Raw genomic sequence first — 14,859 nt, 5'->3', positions numbered from 1 at the left:
TCATAACGCTTCCTATCACATCCACATCCACACCACAAAGCTCCTTTATATCCTCATTCGTCAGCCAGTCTCTCCATGTGACTCCACAGGCTCCTCTTAAATAACTCATTTCCACTGCTCTCACTCTTGACTTGTGTCCTTCCAACAACGTCCAAGCTTCACTTCCATACGTTAGAGTTGGTATCACAATATTGTCATGTAGTAACTTTTTCACTTCCATGCTCACTTCCCTGTTTCTTATCACTGCTTTCAAAGAACCAGCAACCTTTCTTCCCTGCTGTACCCTTTCAAGCACTTCACCCTCCAAACCTCCATCCTTACTCATCACACTACCCAAGTACTTAAACGTACTCACATTTTCCAATTCCTCACCATCCAACCTTGCTGTACATTCACTGACTTCACCTCTCTCAAAGACCATCACTTGACTCTTCCCTACATTCACCTTTAGATTCCGTTTCTTACACACTCTCCCAAACTCATCCACCAAGCGTTGCAGCTCCCCTTCGTCTTCACTCAACAACACAGTATCATCTGCAAACAACAGTACAGGGAGTTTCCAAACACTATCCTCTCTCACCAAGGCCACTCCAACATCCACTACCCTACCTTCTACCTCTTTTATTACCCCATCCATGTACAGACTGAACAACCATGGAGACATGACACATCCCTGTTTCAACCCAACTTTCAAAGAGAAAAATTCACTTAGTTCACCATCCACACGCACTGCAGCCTTCGCACCATCGTACATACTCTTCACAGCATTCAACAACTTCCCATCTACTCCATATATTCTTAACACTTTCCACAATCCTTGTCTATCCACCCTGTCATATGCTTTCTCCAAATCCATGAAAGCCGCGTACAACTTCTTTCCCTTCTCTAGAAACTTTTCCACTAAAGATCTAAGAATGAATATCTGATCTACACAACCTCTTCCCTTCCTAAAGCCTCCCTGTTCTTCTCCAACTAATTTCTCTGTTCTCTCTCTAACTCTGTCAATAAGTATCCTACCATACACTTTTCCTATTATACTAAGAAGACGAATGCCCCTGTGATTACCACACACTTCTTTTTCCCCTTTTCCTTTGTACAAGGGAATAATTATACCTGACTTCCAATCCTCCGGGACTCTACCTTCCTCCCAGGCCAATCTGCACATCTTCCACATCCATTCTACTACTATCTCTCCCCCATGCTTCAGCATTTCACCACACACTTCATCAATTCCTGGGGCTTTCCCTGATTTAACTTTCTTCATTGCTTCCACAACTTCTATCCTACTGATTTCTTCCTGTCTTCTCACCTCCCTCCTTCTCCCAGCCATTCCCCAGCCACTTATACTCGCATTACTTCCATCCTCTATGTTCAACAATTCCTTAAAGTGTTCTCTCCATCTGCTCACTTTTTCTCCCTTCTCCACTAGTAATCTACCATTTTTATCTTTCACTCCCCTGCTAACTTCACTTCCACCCTGTCTTACTCTTTTCACCTCTTTCCAGAACATTTTCTTACAGTCCTTTCACTTTACACTCAAATTCCTTCCAAATTCCTCATCCACTCTCTTCTTACTCTCTCTTACTAATCTTTTCACCTCTCTCATTGTTTCTACATATAACTCTCTCTTCCACCTCTCAACTTCTTCCACGCCCCTATTTCTCATCCATTCATTGTATGCTTTCTTCTTTTGTGCCACAGCCTATCTCACCTCTTCAGTCCACCACGCTGTTCCTTGCACCCCCCTCCGTCTTCTCTTCCTTTCACACACCACATCACATGCTGCACATATTTCTTCTGTAAATATCCTACACACACCTTCCACATCTCCCATCTGCTCCAATTCATATTTGCCCAATTGTTCCTCTACTTCTCTCTTATACTCTGCCTTTTTCTCATCCTCTTGTAACCTTTCCACTCTCCTTGCAACTACTCCTTCCTCTCGTCTTTCCCTTCTTCTATTCCTCCATCTTACTTGAACTTTAACTCTGGCCACCACCAAGTAGTGGTCAGAAAGTCCACTCTCCCAACCTCTATAAGCTCTTGCATCCATTACACTTCTTCGCATCCTTTCATCCACACACACATAATCAATCATTGCCTTCCTTTCATTTAGTTCACCACTCACCCGTCTCATCACTCGCCATGTATACCTGTGGATCATTTTATGGCTGAAGAGGGTATTGGCTATCACCAACCCCCTCCCAGCACAAATGTCCACTAATGCACTCCCATTCTCATCTATCTCCGCAGGCACACCCCACTCACCAACTATACTATCCACCTTCACATTCCCTACTTTACCATTCATATCACCAATCAAAAACACTCTCTCATTCCTTCCAGACTTTTCCATGGACACTTCCACATTTGTCCAGAACTCTTCTCTCACTCTTCTAGCACGATCTTGCGTTGGCGCATACACACACAGAATCACCCACATTTGTATTCCAACTTTCAACTTTACCCACACAATCCTTGACCCAACTGATCCATACTGTCTTATGCTCTTCTTCCATCTTTTACTCACAACTATACATACTCCTTCCTTTGCCCTCTCATTCTCACCTACTCCTGCACATATACCCCATCCATACTTTCATTCTCTCACACTTTCTCCTCTCCATTTTGTTTCAGTTTTTCCACATACATCCACTTTCGCACCCTCAAGCACCTGGACAATCTCCCTCTCTTTCACCTCATCATTCTCTCCCCTTACATTCCATGTACCCATTACCAAGTCCTTTGTCCGGTCCTGGGTCGTCATTGTTTGGTCAGTCCTTGTCCGAGGCTTCTTGTTTGTTTTTTTAGTTAGTTGTTTTCCGGGGAGGGGCACTAACCCTCCGCCAACCCTTTTAGTCGCCTTTTACGACAAGCAGGGATACTGGGGGAGTATTCTTGTAAAACCTCCCTACATGATGTCACCACACCAAACAAATTCAAATGTATACAGTTTGAAACCATAAATAGGAGTGGATGCCTAACTGGAAGTGCTGAAACCTAACAGGGGGCTTCAGCCCCAGGGCCCTCCAATTATCATAAGTTACTTAACCTAGTGGAAACTGAGATGTGTATTATGTAAAACTGGTGCCAGTAAAACTGTTTCATGCGTTAAGAGTGTTCGTTAATTTTTGGCACAATCGTCACCCGACCATGCGATAGTGAAACACTCACTCAGGTTGTAAGCACATGACTGCACTTGACAAGGGTTGCAGTAGGGGTTTTTGGTGGAGCCATGGTGGTGCTGTAGTATTCCACGAAGCCAAATAGAAATGCAGATGGATGTAGAGGCAACCGATCAGCAGGGCAGAGTGCAGGATATAGGCAGCTCAGCCAGCCAATCTGGCAGAGCGCGGTTTGAATTGTCGAAATGGCAGGGATAACCATGTTGAACAACGAAATAGGGTATAGATTTATAAATGTCGAAAGTGAATTGTCAAATAATGATCGGTCAAAAAACGAGGGCTTGGTGTACAGTACTGTAGTGTAAAATGTTGCATGAAATATGGTACATCATATTCACACAGACTGAAATTCCTGGTTAGAAATGGTTGATAATGAGAAATTCGTATTCACATGGACAAAAATTGATGGTTAAGAATGTTGGCTCAGTATTATAAGAAATATACAAGAAGAGGGTTACCTGGTTCATGACCGAGAGTACAGCAGCAGAAGCAGTTTAAACTGTTGATCCAGTCCCTAAAAAGTGAGAGTACAATTGTGGGGCCAGAACCAATGAAGTTAATTTCCATAAATTTCTTGGAGATGTAGGGTTGGGGTAGAAAGGTATATGAGAGAGGGAAGTGTAAGTTGGCAGGATGACAGCAAAATGGCAGGGGACAGGGTGATTTGGATGCAACTTGTTTGTAGCCACCCCATTTGGGATTCTGGCTATTGATAGACAGATGGATAAATAGATAGAATTTCCTTTCCGCAAAAGGGTAAGTTAAAACTTCTTTTTGTTAGTAAAATATTAAATAAGTAATAGGTAAATTCTTGGGTAAATAATAGGTATATTACTGTAGGAACAAAATGTACAGGTTTACTATGAAGAAAATTTAATGTTTTCATCTGGTTTATTTGTTTGTTTGTTCATACACACCTGGTGGCACACCAGTGATGCTGCTTCTCTAGGTATGCACCTGTGAGATATGGTTGGTCCTAAAATATGTGCATGGGTAGATGTTGAATATAGTTCCGAGATGAATATTTGTTAGATGCACATAGTGTGAAAGACCTGTCTGTGTATTTACAGCAGCAACAGTACATAATTCCTCTAACATTTTCCTGATGAAGTCCATATAGCCTTTGTATTTACAGTAGCAGTATGTAATTCCTCTAACATTTTTCTGATAAAGTCCATTTTGTATATGATTGCTGTCACAATAGTGTAAATGAGTGTTGAGTGCTAGTGAACCCCTTAGGAAGAACTGTTGCTTTTAAGAAAAGACCAGCTTATTAATATATTATTACAGTATTATTGTTAGTGTAATTATTATTATTATTATTATTATTATTATTTACTATTATTATTATAACCATGACAGGGAACCTTTTTGGTGACTCAGGCAGCAGTGATGGCACTGGTTGAACATGGTGGTGAGCATGGTGCTGTGGTAAATGTCTCCAGTATTTCTGGCAAAATTGGTAACATGGGACAGGTCAACTATGCTGCAAGCAAGGCTGGTGTCATTGCTCTCACAAAGACAGCTGCTGCTGAACTCGCAAAGTAAGGCATAGAATTATTGCTCTGATGAATAATATCAAGCCTTTCATTAGTGGTTGTATCATAAGCAATAGCTTTTTGCATAACCAAAAAGCAATTTTCCACTCACAGTAGGTAGGCTTAGAAGCACCCTAGGATGCCGTTTTGAATCACTTGCAACATCGCACAGGTATGAAATGTCATGTTAGGAGGAATTACCCAAGACTTGGTGAGCTGAGGATTGGTTGCTTCACTTCATGTTTTTTATGATGCATCATTAAGCATTGTGATCTTCCTTTGAAGTCATTAGTGTTATGGTAGGTCTTTGAAATGAGCACTTGTTACTGGGTTTCCATGCCTTGGGCTATGGGCACATTGGAAACCTGTGCTTTGCCAGTCTATTTTGTGGATGTGAGTGGCACTGTTGCTTTATATGGTCTTACAACTTGGGGAGAAACAGGGAGCTGTGTTCTTGGGGCAGGATCTGATATGCTGGATGCCTACAAAACTTGTTGGGTATGACTGAAAAATGTCTTTTTGATTGTGTGCAACACTTTTTTTTTTTTTTTTTTTTTCTTTAAGAGGCACCATAGGAAGAGTTGATGCTGTTGTTGTTTTACTTTGCCCGGGTCTGTGGCCGAGCATACCTGTTGATCGCATGAAAGCAACTGCTTCTGTGGGGTTTTCTGATAGGTACAGTACTGTATGTACATCACAGAAACCTACATCTCACACTAAGCATATCACTCTCAGTCTGCCCTAGACGTCACATTCTGTGTGCCAACATTTTCGCCTACCACAGCTAACATCAACTCTCTATCATTGTAACCACAGGAATGCATTCCAAACCATAGTGATCATGCATCACATGCACAGACTACTAGAAAGCAAAAGTGGTCGGTGGGGGCACCCATTACCCAGTCACTTCATGTAGCATTGCCTACTTCTTCCTTCATGTTTGTCATTCTTTTTCTGTGTCTGTCCTTCTCTCTTCCTATTTCCTCCATCCTTCCTGTCACTATTTACTATCATCCTTTCCACATCAGGTGGCCATACACTAAGTGACAAGCCTAATATTTTTCTGTAACTCAGGAAATCACTTACAACGCTGGATTGCAACCATGCCTGTATAGCCAAAAATGGGGTGACATGGAGCCTGCTATGGTGCCCCTTTTAACTAGGTGGAGAAATGCAAATGCAACATCCACCCAAGAACCAAACCCCCATACGAATCCCTGTGCCTCACTGTGGTGAGGCGCTGTCTGCTACATGGGGATGTAATTCATTACATGGGATGGCCCTGCAGGGGCAGTTGCTTGCCTGCAGTTGATGGGTCATCTTGGTCAGACAGATTGGGGTTGCACAACATCAGCAACAATGACAGAGAAGCAAAGTGGATAGGGTTAACTAAAAACACTTCAGTACACTAAGTAACACACCCATCACCACCACTAATGAGCATACTGCAAAATCTAACAAGATCATATTTAATGCAAACAGCATATTTCAAGATGCAACAGAAGACACTACAACCCAAACTGTACACTGGATATTTTTTGCCTTATAAAACAATGTGACTTGCTCAAACACAGCTCCACTCTTCCACTTACACAGGACATCATCACAAATCTCTGGGAATTGAACAGTGAAATTAACAACCAAATGAGCATAAAGGAAATGCAGAACTGGTAAGTCTTTGTAACAACATTAATCCATTACACAGACCCCTCCTGGCTCTGTAGAACACTTAATAGTATCACAGACAGGTGCCTCCAAAATCCATGTTGCCCTCACCTTCACCCAACACAGTCCACCCACTGTGATGTCCACTCATCAGAGGAATCCATAATGAACAGAGCTGATCAAGTTCACCTATTTTGAATTAGATCAGAACATTACTCAACCAAATGCCACCTCCAAGATACACCCAGCAGTAGCCACTGGTCCTGATCTGCTGCCCAACGAGTTCCTTCGCCATCTCCCTTATCCATACTTGAAACCTCTCCTTTCTACCTCCAGTGAGGTGGCATGAAGTTGTATATGCAGCTTATTGGAAGGCTGTTATCCTTCTGCCCTTCTGTGAACCAACAAAGGACCCATCCAACCCCACTTCATACAGGTTCATTTAACTCCTCTCTAACCTAGGTAAACTCATGGAGAAACTTGTGGCTTCAGACTAATGGTGGCTGAAATCAGAAGAGAAGTTCCATACTGGCCAGAGTGTCTTTCATCCTGGACAGAGTATGTTGTGTGTGTGTGTGTGTGTGTGGATATTCGCCCCGCACAAGTAGGGGCACGGACAAACAGAGAGCCCGTCAGGGAAAAGGCAGAATCAAGCTCTCTAAATAGAGCAAAGCGGGAACAGCAGGCTGAAGGACGAGGGAAGAGACGGCAGGGACAGGGGAAGGTGCGATGGTCGGTGGTGAACCAGAAGAGGCTGCTGGGCAAAAAAAGTACCTCAAGTCTGCCCATCAGAGTCCGAGATGTCGGTGTACTCGGAGTCGCGATCTATATCCTGTACAACTCTAGCTCCCCCAAGTCCCTAAGGCAAGGTGGAACACCTAATGGGGAGTCTTGAAGGACCCGGCTAAGAGCTAGAGTTATGCCGCGTTCGAGCCTGGCGGCGAGGAGCTCACGAGTACACGCAGCATCGTCGGACTCAGCAGAGAATGGCAGAACAAGGGCAGATGAGGGGCTTGCAGGTGGCGGATCGGTGGCGGAAGTTGTGAGATCCACTCCCTCAGCAGCAGGTGGAGAAACGAGGGGGGGGGAAGGGCCCTCGACGTCGCGGTGGTCGGGCAAAACGGGGACGGCAGCCCTTTCCCCCTCGGCTGCAGACAGCAAGGAGTGGATCTCAGCAACAGTGGTGATGGTGTCAAGCTCCATGGCCGTGATCAGTGCTGGGTCGGTAGGGGGAGAGACAGATGAGCCAGTCGCCCTGTTGAGGGGTCCGTCCAGGCACAGCCGTTTGCGCGGTGTAAAGCGGGGCCAAGGTGGAGGTGGCCGGGACTTGGGCTGCGCAGGAGGCCGCCGGGGACGACGATCTGTACGAGGGGCTGAATGTACGTCTCCGACAAAGCTCTGGAGGATGGCAAGTCTTGGTAGCCCGTTCTCCTCAAAGATCTGAGGGAGGAGAACGTGCAACAGAGCCTTGTCACTCCCACAAAAAGCCTGTGCCGTAGCGACGCACATCGAGACCAGGAGATTAGTCTCCCCAGAACACCCAGGACCACAAGACTGGCGTCTCTGGGCCGTGGGGCGCGGCCGTGCATGGGCAGAGCCCTGCACAGCAGCACCTCCCGGCCCAGTGACCTCCGTAGCCTCGGGACCCTTGGGTGACTGACGGAGCCGAAACTCCACAACCTCACCCTCGCCAAGAGAGCGCCGAAAGTGTCGGGGGTTAAGTGCAACGATCCCGAGTCTGTGCACGAAAACATCAGCACCGGTGTCCCGGCGCTTGATGAAGCCGTACCCAGACTTCTCGTTGAACCACACCACTGCACCTGTGATCTTCGTAACTCCTGGCGGCCTGGAACTACTGCTGGATGCCCTCCTCAACGGGTCGTAGGCGGTGGCAGTAGATCGCTGATCGGGCATAGCTGGTAAAGTCTAGGGGTTCCGCTAGCCAAGTTTCACTAAGACGGCAGTGATCCTCCCATGGCTGCTAGACCGGAACTGAGAGTATGTTAGACCATTTACTGCAACTAGGCCATCATATCCATGACATACTGCCAGAAGCAAATGATGATGACCCTCTTCTTGGATATCAAAGGTGCTTTTGATAATGTTTCCCATCAGTGCATCATCCATCAGCTGAGATTGTGTGGCATTGTCGGGACTCGTCTGTCTTGGATCCACAGTTTCCTTGCCCACATTACCTTTCACATTCAGGTAAGCACAGACACTTCTCTCTCCTGGACCATTGAGCAAGGAGTCCCTCAGGTGCAGTGCTAAGCCCACTCCTCTCTAACATCACCTCATCAGGCCTTCTCATCAATCGGGAATGTTACATGCAGATCTGTGCAGATGACCATATTGTAATTGCCTGAGTCGATTTGATGGAGCATGCCCAAGACTCCCTTCAGTGCATAATGGACTCCCTTCAGTCTTGGCAAAGAGACAGGGGTTTCTTCATCAGTGCTAATACACTCAAGGAAATTCCTGTCCTCCCAGTGATTCACCTGAGCTCGGCTGCTATTTTCCTCCAGAGGCACTGTACTTACCTCAGCTTGTAGACTGATGGTTCTGTCCTTACGTGGAAGTTGCATATTGACCACCTACATTGTATGCCTATTGAGCTCCAAACACCTGGCCATTATGTGTTGCTGGGCTGCATGTCATGGAGGGCCAACTGTGATATCCCCATCCACAACTGCAAGGTAGGCATACTCACCTGCACTACATATGGGAGCGTACAGTTCAGCCTTGTTATGCAGTAGGGCTGTGTCAAGGGAAGACCTATTGCATAATGAAATATTACATAACACGGTCAATATAACATGGGTTCAATGGATTTAGGGAGAGTGACCAGTCATGAAACCTAAAATGACAAAAGAAACCTCAACCACCCACCTGAAATTTGTTGTAGGCCTGTACCAGTGATCACCAAGGGTTCCCCCTAAGGCTAGGGGACAGTAGGAGGGCCTGGACAATCACTCCACACAAAAAGGTACCACTTCATTTAATATTACACTCTGCACTATCTGTTAAGGACTTGTGCTGTTTTTGGTGATAGCATTGGTGTTGAAGTGGCCTTTCATGCAGATAATAAAATGAAAGGCAGATGATCACAGCCATTGCAAACAGTGGACAGCCATCTTGCTTCACTTATCTGATTAGAGGCCCATTATGGGAAGGCTATGTATGTCGGGTTGACATGATTCCTAAGTCATAAGTTTCAGTATTTCACACACAGAAAGATGTCACTGCACATAATATCACATACAGTGGACTATTTGTTAAGCACTTGCACTGGTATTTGATGATAACAGTGGTGCTTCAGTGGCCTTTCAAGCACAAAACAGAATGATAGGCAGATGATCACAATCAGTATAAACGCTGGGCGGACATCATGGCTTAGTCAGCCGAGTGGAGGCCTGTTAACCCCTACACCGCGGGCTTGTTTACCAATTACTTGCGTGTGCCGCGGGGTTATTTGGGCTCCGACAGACTCTCAAAAAATATTTGCCAAAAATCAGTTTAGTCCTAGAATAATAAAATTACATATGCTTATGGCACATACCTTCAGCTTTCTCCTGGAATAATTGTTGAGCCTTCGTCGGTTACCGTAGGACTTGTGGAGACCTCTGAAGTAGGGTAACGAAGTCTCCACTTTACACTTCCCGACAACCCGTAATATGATTACCACAGCCAGATACAAACACTATAAACACTATTCTACAATTTTCAAGTAGTTTGGGATCCATACTCAAAAAAAAAAACACTGTGAAAGCAATGGAAATTACGAGCGCGTCTGATCGTCGCACTGGCACTAGTTCGCTCATGGTAGTCTGTCATTTATTATTCATAAAACCCCTCACACTTTATATTTCTGTTACTATATAACACTTATATATATCTACAGTCTTTATCCATAAGTTTCCTTCAGTAGTATTAGTTTATTGTCACTGTAGGGATTCAATTTCTTTCAGTAAAATACGTAGCATTCACTTTCTCGTCCTGTATACTGGCATTGAGAGTGAATGTCACTTTCATCTTCACTCTCATAACTCATAGCATTCAGACATGCTAGAGTGAAACTTTCACTTTCATTACTCCTAGGGTATATACTCGTATTCTTATAATACTACTCATTTACATTTCTATTTACGTTCTCTATTTTATTTACGTTATTTACATTTCTATTTTATTTACAGTGTTATGCACTGTCACTTGAAATAACTTATAAAACTATTTTCCATTGTTCACGTATATTTACATTCATTACTTTCACTTGCTGTTTACACATTATTTACACATTATTTACAATTCCACTTGCACTGTTTTACTCAATAGAAAGATCGTAGTCACTCTTTTATCAATTGTCAGCCCTTTACCTCTTTCCACACGAGGTTTAGTAGGGGGTAAAGGTCACAGAGCCATTTGCATGGGGGTGAAAAAAGGCCTTGAAGTCAGCAAGATGAAACATACGTCCTCTCACTTCGGAAGATGAGACTACACTGATAACGCAGGGGCCAGGCCAGCTAGCCTAGAGGCCTGCTTTAGGGGTTATTCAGAGTTACCAATATTACTTCTTGAAACAGCTAAGTCTAGCACTGATATGATTGGCAGGAAATCTAGACAATACATTATAAATTTGGTAGTTCCAGGTGAATGTAAATATCATTTAGGGTTCTCCCTTCCCTCCTTACATGTATATTTATTACGAAAATAGATTAGAGGCCTACTTAGGAGATATATAATCAGAGCTACCAATGTTAAATCTTGAAACAGCTTTGTGTAGCACTGATATGATTGGCAGGAAATCTAGACAATTCATTATAAATTAGGTAGTTCCAGGTGAATGTAAATATCACTTAGGCTTCTCCCTTCTCTCCTTACATGTATATTTATTACGAAAATAGATTATACGGCATATTTCAAGGGGAAAAAAACAGCGAAAATTAGCGAACGAGTGCACGTGAGGTGTTGTCAGGTGATAATTAGCCAATTCCAGGTGTATGGCACTCTCACTTACCTGATTTCTTTCTTGTATATATTATTTGGTATAAGAATACGACATAGGGCTTATTTCAATGGATGAAATCAGTGAAAAATTCCAGGGAAGATTTACTTAGCGTAGCATGGCCGGGCAGGCGAGAGGATAGGGTAATGGAGGGGGGGTTGGGGGGGGAGTCAAGAACGGGGAGAAATGGCTAAATTGTCAACAATGGATGGGAGTACAGATGAGATTAGGAGTGCTGACTAGTGTTGGACATTGTCAGTACTGATAGATGATACAAGCCCCCACTTGAAAGCCCGGGTGAATTCAAAATAACACAGAATCACAAAAGCGACGCCCCGCGGTATGATCCCTTGCTCCCAAGCGTCACGAAAGTGACGCCCCGCGGTTAAGGGGTTAAGGGAATGATGGTTACATGAGGTTGACAAGATTTCCAAGTCACAAGTTTCAGTATTTCACACACTAAATGTATCACTTCACAAAATACTACAAACTGTACTATTTGCTAAGCACTTGCACTGATATTTGATGATAATAGTGGTGTTTCAGTGGCCTTTCTTTCACAAAACAGAACAAAAGGCAGATGATCACAGCAGCCATTTTGGCTGACGTACATCACCATGTCCGCACAAGATTCTTGAAGGTCGCCACTGAAAATATTATTCGTGAAATCGCAGTTAATTTTTTAATATTATAGCAAGACAGGGTATAACTTTTGAATTACTGTCTAGCAACTTGTTACATAACAAGAAGTCATATAATGAGGCTAGACTGTATTGTATTGGGCAGCATTGCCCACAGCTTTCTGTAAGTTGGATGTGATTCAGAACATGGCTTTCTGTATTGCCACCAGAGCAATGTGTTCCTCACCTGTACCCTTCCTGCTTGCTGAAGGGGGCCTGGTGCCCCTCCAAGATCTTCACCATCAACTTGACTACCTCACACTCTATAGGGTTACGTCCCTCCCTGTGCCTCACCCACATTCCAACCATTAGCTTTCTCTGGGCATTTTCTCCACCTGCCCTCGGTGGCATCTCAAGTCCCATGCCCCATCCTATGTTGGATCGTTGGGTCACTTACAATACCTCTCCCACCCTTCTCCCTACCTGCTCCCCAACCTCCCCAGTCATCCATTGCACCCTGGGTTCATTTATCTCTTTACATCTCCACACTCTTCCTTCACTGTACCCCAGGTCCTAGCACCCTCATCTGGCATTACACATCTACAGTGAGATGATGGCCACTCTTCGCCTAGGTTACTTCCGGGTCCACACCGACGGATCTGATGTTGACTTCCTGCCCTCCACCTTTGTGGCCATGTACTACGAAGAACTGACAGTATTGTAGACTTGGCAGGTAAACCCTCTTCACATAAACATCTGTGAACTATATGTTATCTGCCAAGATGTCTTTCATACAGTCCCACCCTTAGCCACAGAAAGTTGTCCTTTTCACAGACAGTCAGTCGTCTGTCTTTCTCATTCTATCCCATACACCAACCATCCACTCCTTCCTCATGTCCTTCCTTACTTCCTCAGTGGTTCATTTAGTTTTTGTTTCATTTATAAAGTCTTCATCATGCTTGCATGCGTTGCCCTTGGTCACCTTATGGCGGCTCTCCATGCTGCTCGATCTCCGGCAGCCTCTCTGTTCAGTGTCTTATTTCTGAGGTCACACTCTGTGACCTCATCCCAGGTCTTTTTTGGTCTGCCTCTCACAACCCCACGCCCAATGTTCAGACTTCATACTTTTTTGCACCCATCTGTCATCCCCCATCCTCTCCACATGCCCTTCTCATCACAGTACCAGTACCCTTCAGTCCCATCTTTCCTCTTAACACTTCCCCCATAAACCTAGCTCCTCCTTGCATTCAAGGACACTTGGCACATTCTCCTAATCATTATCATTTCAGTATGTTTGAACCTATGTATATCCTCTTCCTTTACTACCCAGTTCTCACTACCAAACAGCATTGCACTCCTAACACATGCCACATAGAAAGATTCCTTAGCATAGAGGGAGAGCCCTCTCAATGTCAGGAGAGGCAACAGCTCTTTGAACTTCTTCCAACCACTCATCACTCTGTAGCCACAGAGCTAGCTCCAGCCCCTCCTCCAGCACATAACATGTCTCCCAAGTATCAAAACTTCCACACACCCAAGAGATTCACCAGCAACATGAATTCTTTCATGGCTGGCAGTCCCCATGTGCTCTCCCCGACACATTGCAAACGTGAAATCAGCATTATCTTGCAGTCTGCCTCTAATACCACTACATCCCTTATCCATCCATCCATACATCATCCAATCCTACATTGCCCCATGAGAAACGTAGGAGCCCGGGGTTAGGCAGTTGGTCCCGACATTTAAGATGAGAGTGACCAACCTCACTCATCCCTGAGTGGCATTACATGAGCAATCAACCCCAACCATCCCTTGGATATAAACCTTCTCTGGCTCAATCCAATTGGAGCGCAATAATTACCCACTAAACCACCAGGCGCCAAAATTTGGTTATATGGTTACCACCTAGCGTAGTAAATGGTTTCCTGGTGCACAGGAAGCCATTTGGCTAGTCACTCATTGTAGAGTCACCCACAGGCTGAAAGAAGAGGAAAGAATGAAGGAAAGAAGGACAGAAGAGGGAGTGTAAAGTCACCCGTAGGCAGAAGGACAAGGAAAGAATGAAGGAAAGAAAGACAGAAGAGAATGGAAGGAAAGAAGGATGGAGAGGAAAGGGTAGACACCCAAGAGCAGCACTACATCGAGTGAGTGGATGGTGAGCGCCCCCACCTACCACATGCACCCATTTATTGCAGACATTGCACAAGATGGAATTACTTCCTATGCCATTGTGGCAAACTACACAGGGCATTCTCCCTCTTCTTTGACAGTACTGTACTGCCACCAAGCCTAGACACTCAAGAGATTCACCAGCAAGATCAGTTCTTTCATGCCTGGCAGCCTCCATGTGCTCTCTCTGACACACTGCAAACATGAAATCAGCATTATCTTGTAGTCTCCCTCTAATACCATTACATCCATTATTCACCCATTTATTGCAAACAGTGCACAAGATGGAATTACTTCCTGTGCCCATGTGGCAAACTACACAGGGCCATTCTCCCTCTTCTTTGACAGTACTGCCACCAAGCCTAGATAGTCACCTTTGTTTTATCTACATATACTCTCAAACCTTTGTGCCCCATACCATATCTCCACTTCCTAAATCTTTCCTCTGCCACCCCCCCATTCGTTCACTGCAATCAGCACCAAATCATTGGCAATAAACATCACCCGCGGGGTCCATCTATGAAGTTACATGAGAGAGCTTCAAGCACCATGATAAACAGTAAGGGGCTCAAGATTGACCCTTGATGCACACCAGCATTCCCAGAAAACTCATCACTTGAATCTCCATTCACTCTTACCTGGGTACGAGCACCCACATACATAGCCATAACCACTCGAAC

At 44.6% G+C, this 14,859-nt stretch overlaps 1 protein-coding gene across 1 annotated transcript in view; it reads left to right on the top strand.

Annotated features, from left to right (window-relative positions):
* LOC145406316 ((3R)-3-hydroxyacyl-CoA dehydrogenase) overlaps positions 1 to 14,859 on the top strand; it is a 158,100-nt gene that overhangs the window by 106,713 nt on the left and 36,528 nt on the right. Inside the window, exon 4 of the mRNA XM_080277479.1 lies at positions 4,548 to 4,729. Coding sequence (XP_080133605.1) covers positions 4,548 to 4,729 — 182 coding nt within the window. The remainder of the gene's footprint in view (positions 1 to 4,547; positions 4,730 to 14,859) is intronic.

Source organism: Coenobita brevimanus, chromosome 70, assembly GCF_032717465.1.
Source record: "Coenobita brevimanus isolate Jiangsu-jjx chromosome 70, ASM3271746v2, whole genome shotgun sequence".
In the NCBI taxonomy this organism is placed as follows: Eukaryota; Metazoa; Arthropoda; class Malacostraca; order Decapoda; family Coenobitidae; genus Coenobita; species Coenobita brevimanus.
The sequence above is the reverse complement of the archived record's forward strand: the minus strand, read 5'-3'. Positions and strand labels throughout refer to the sequence as shown.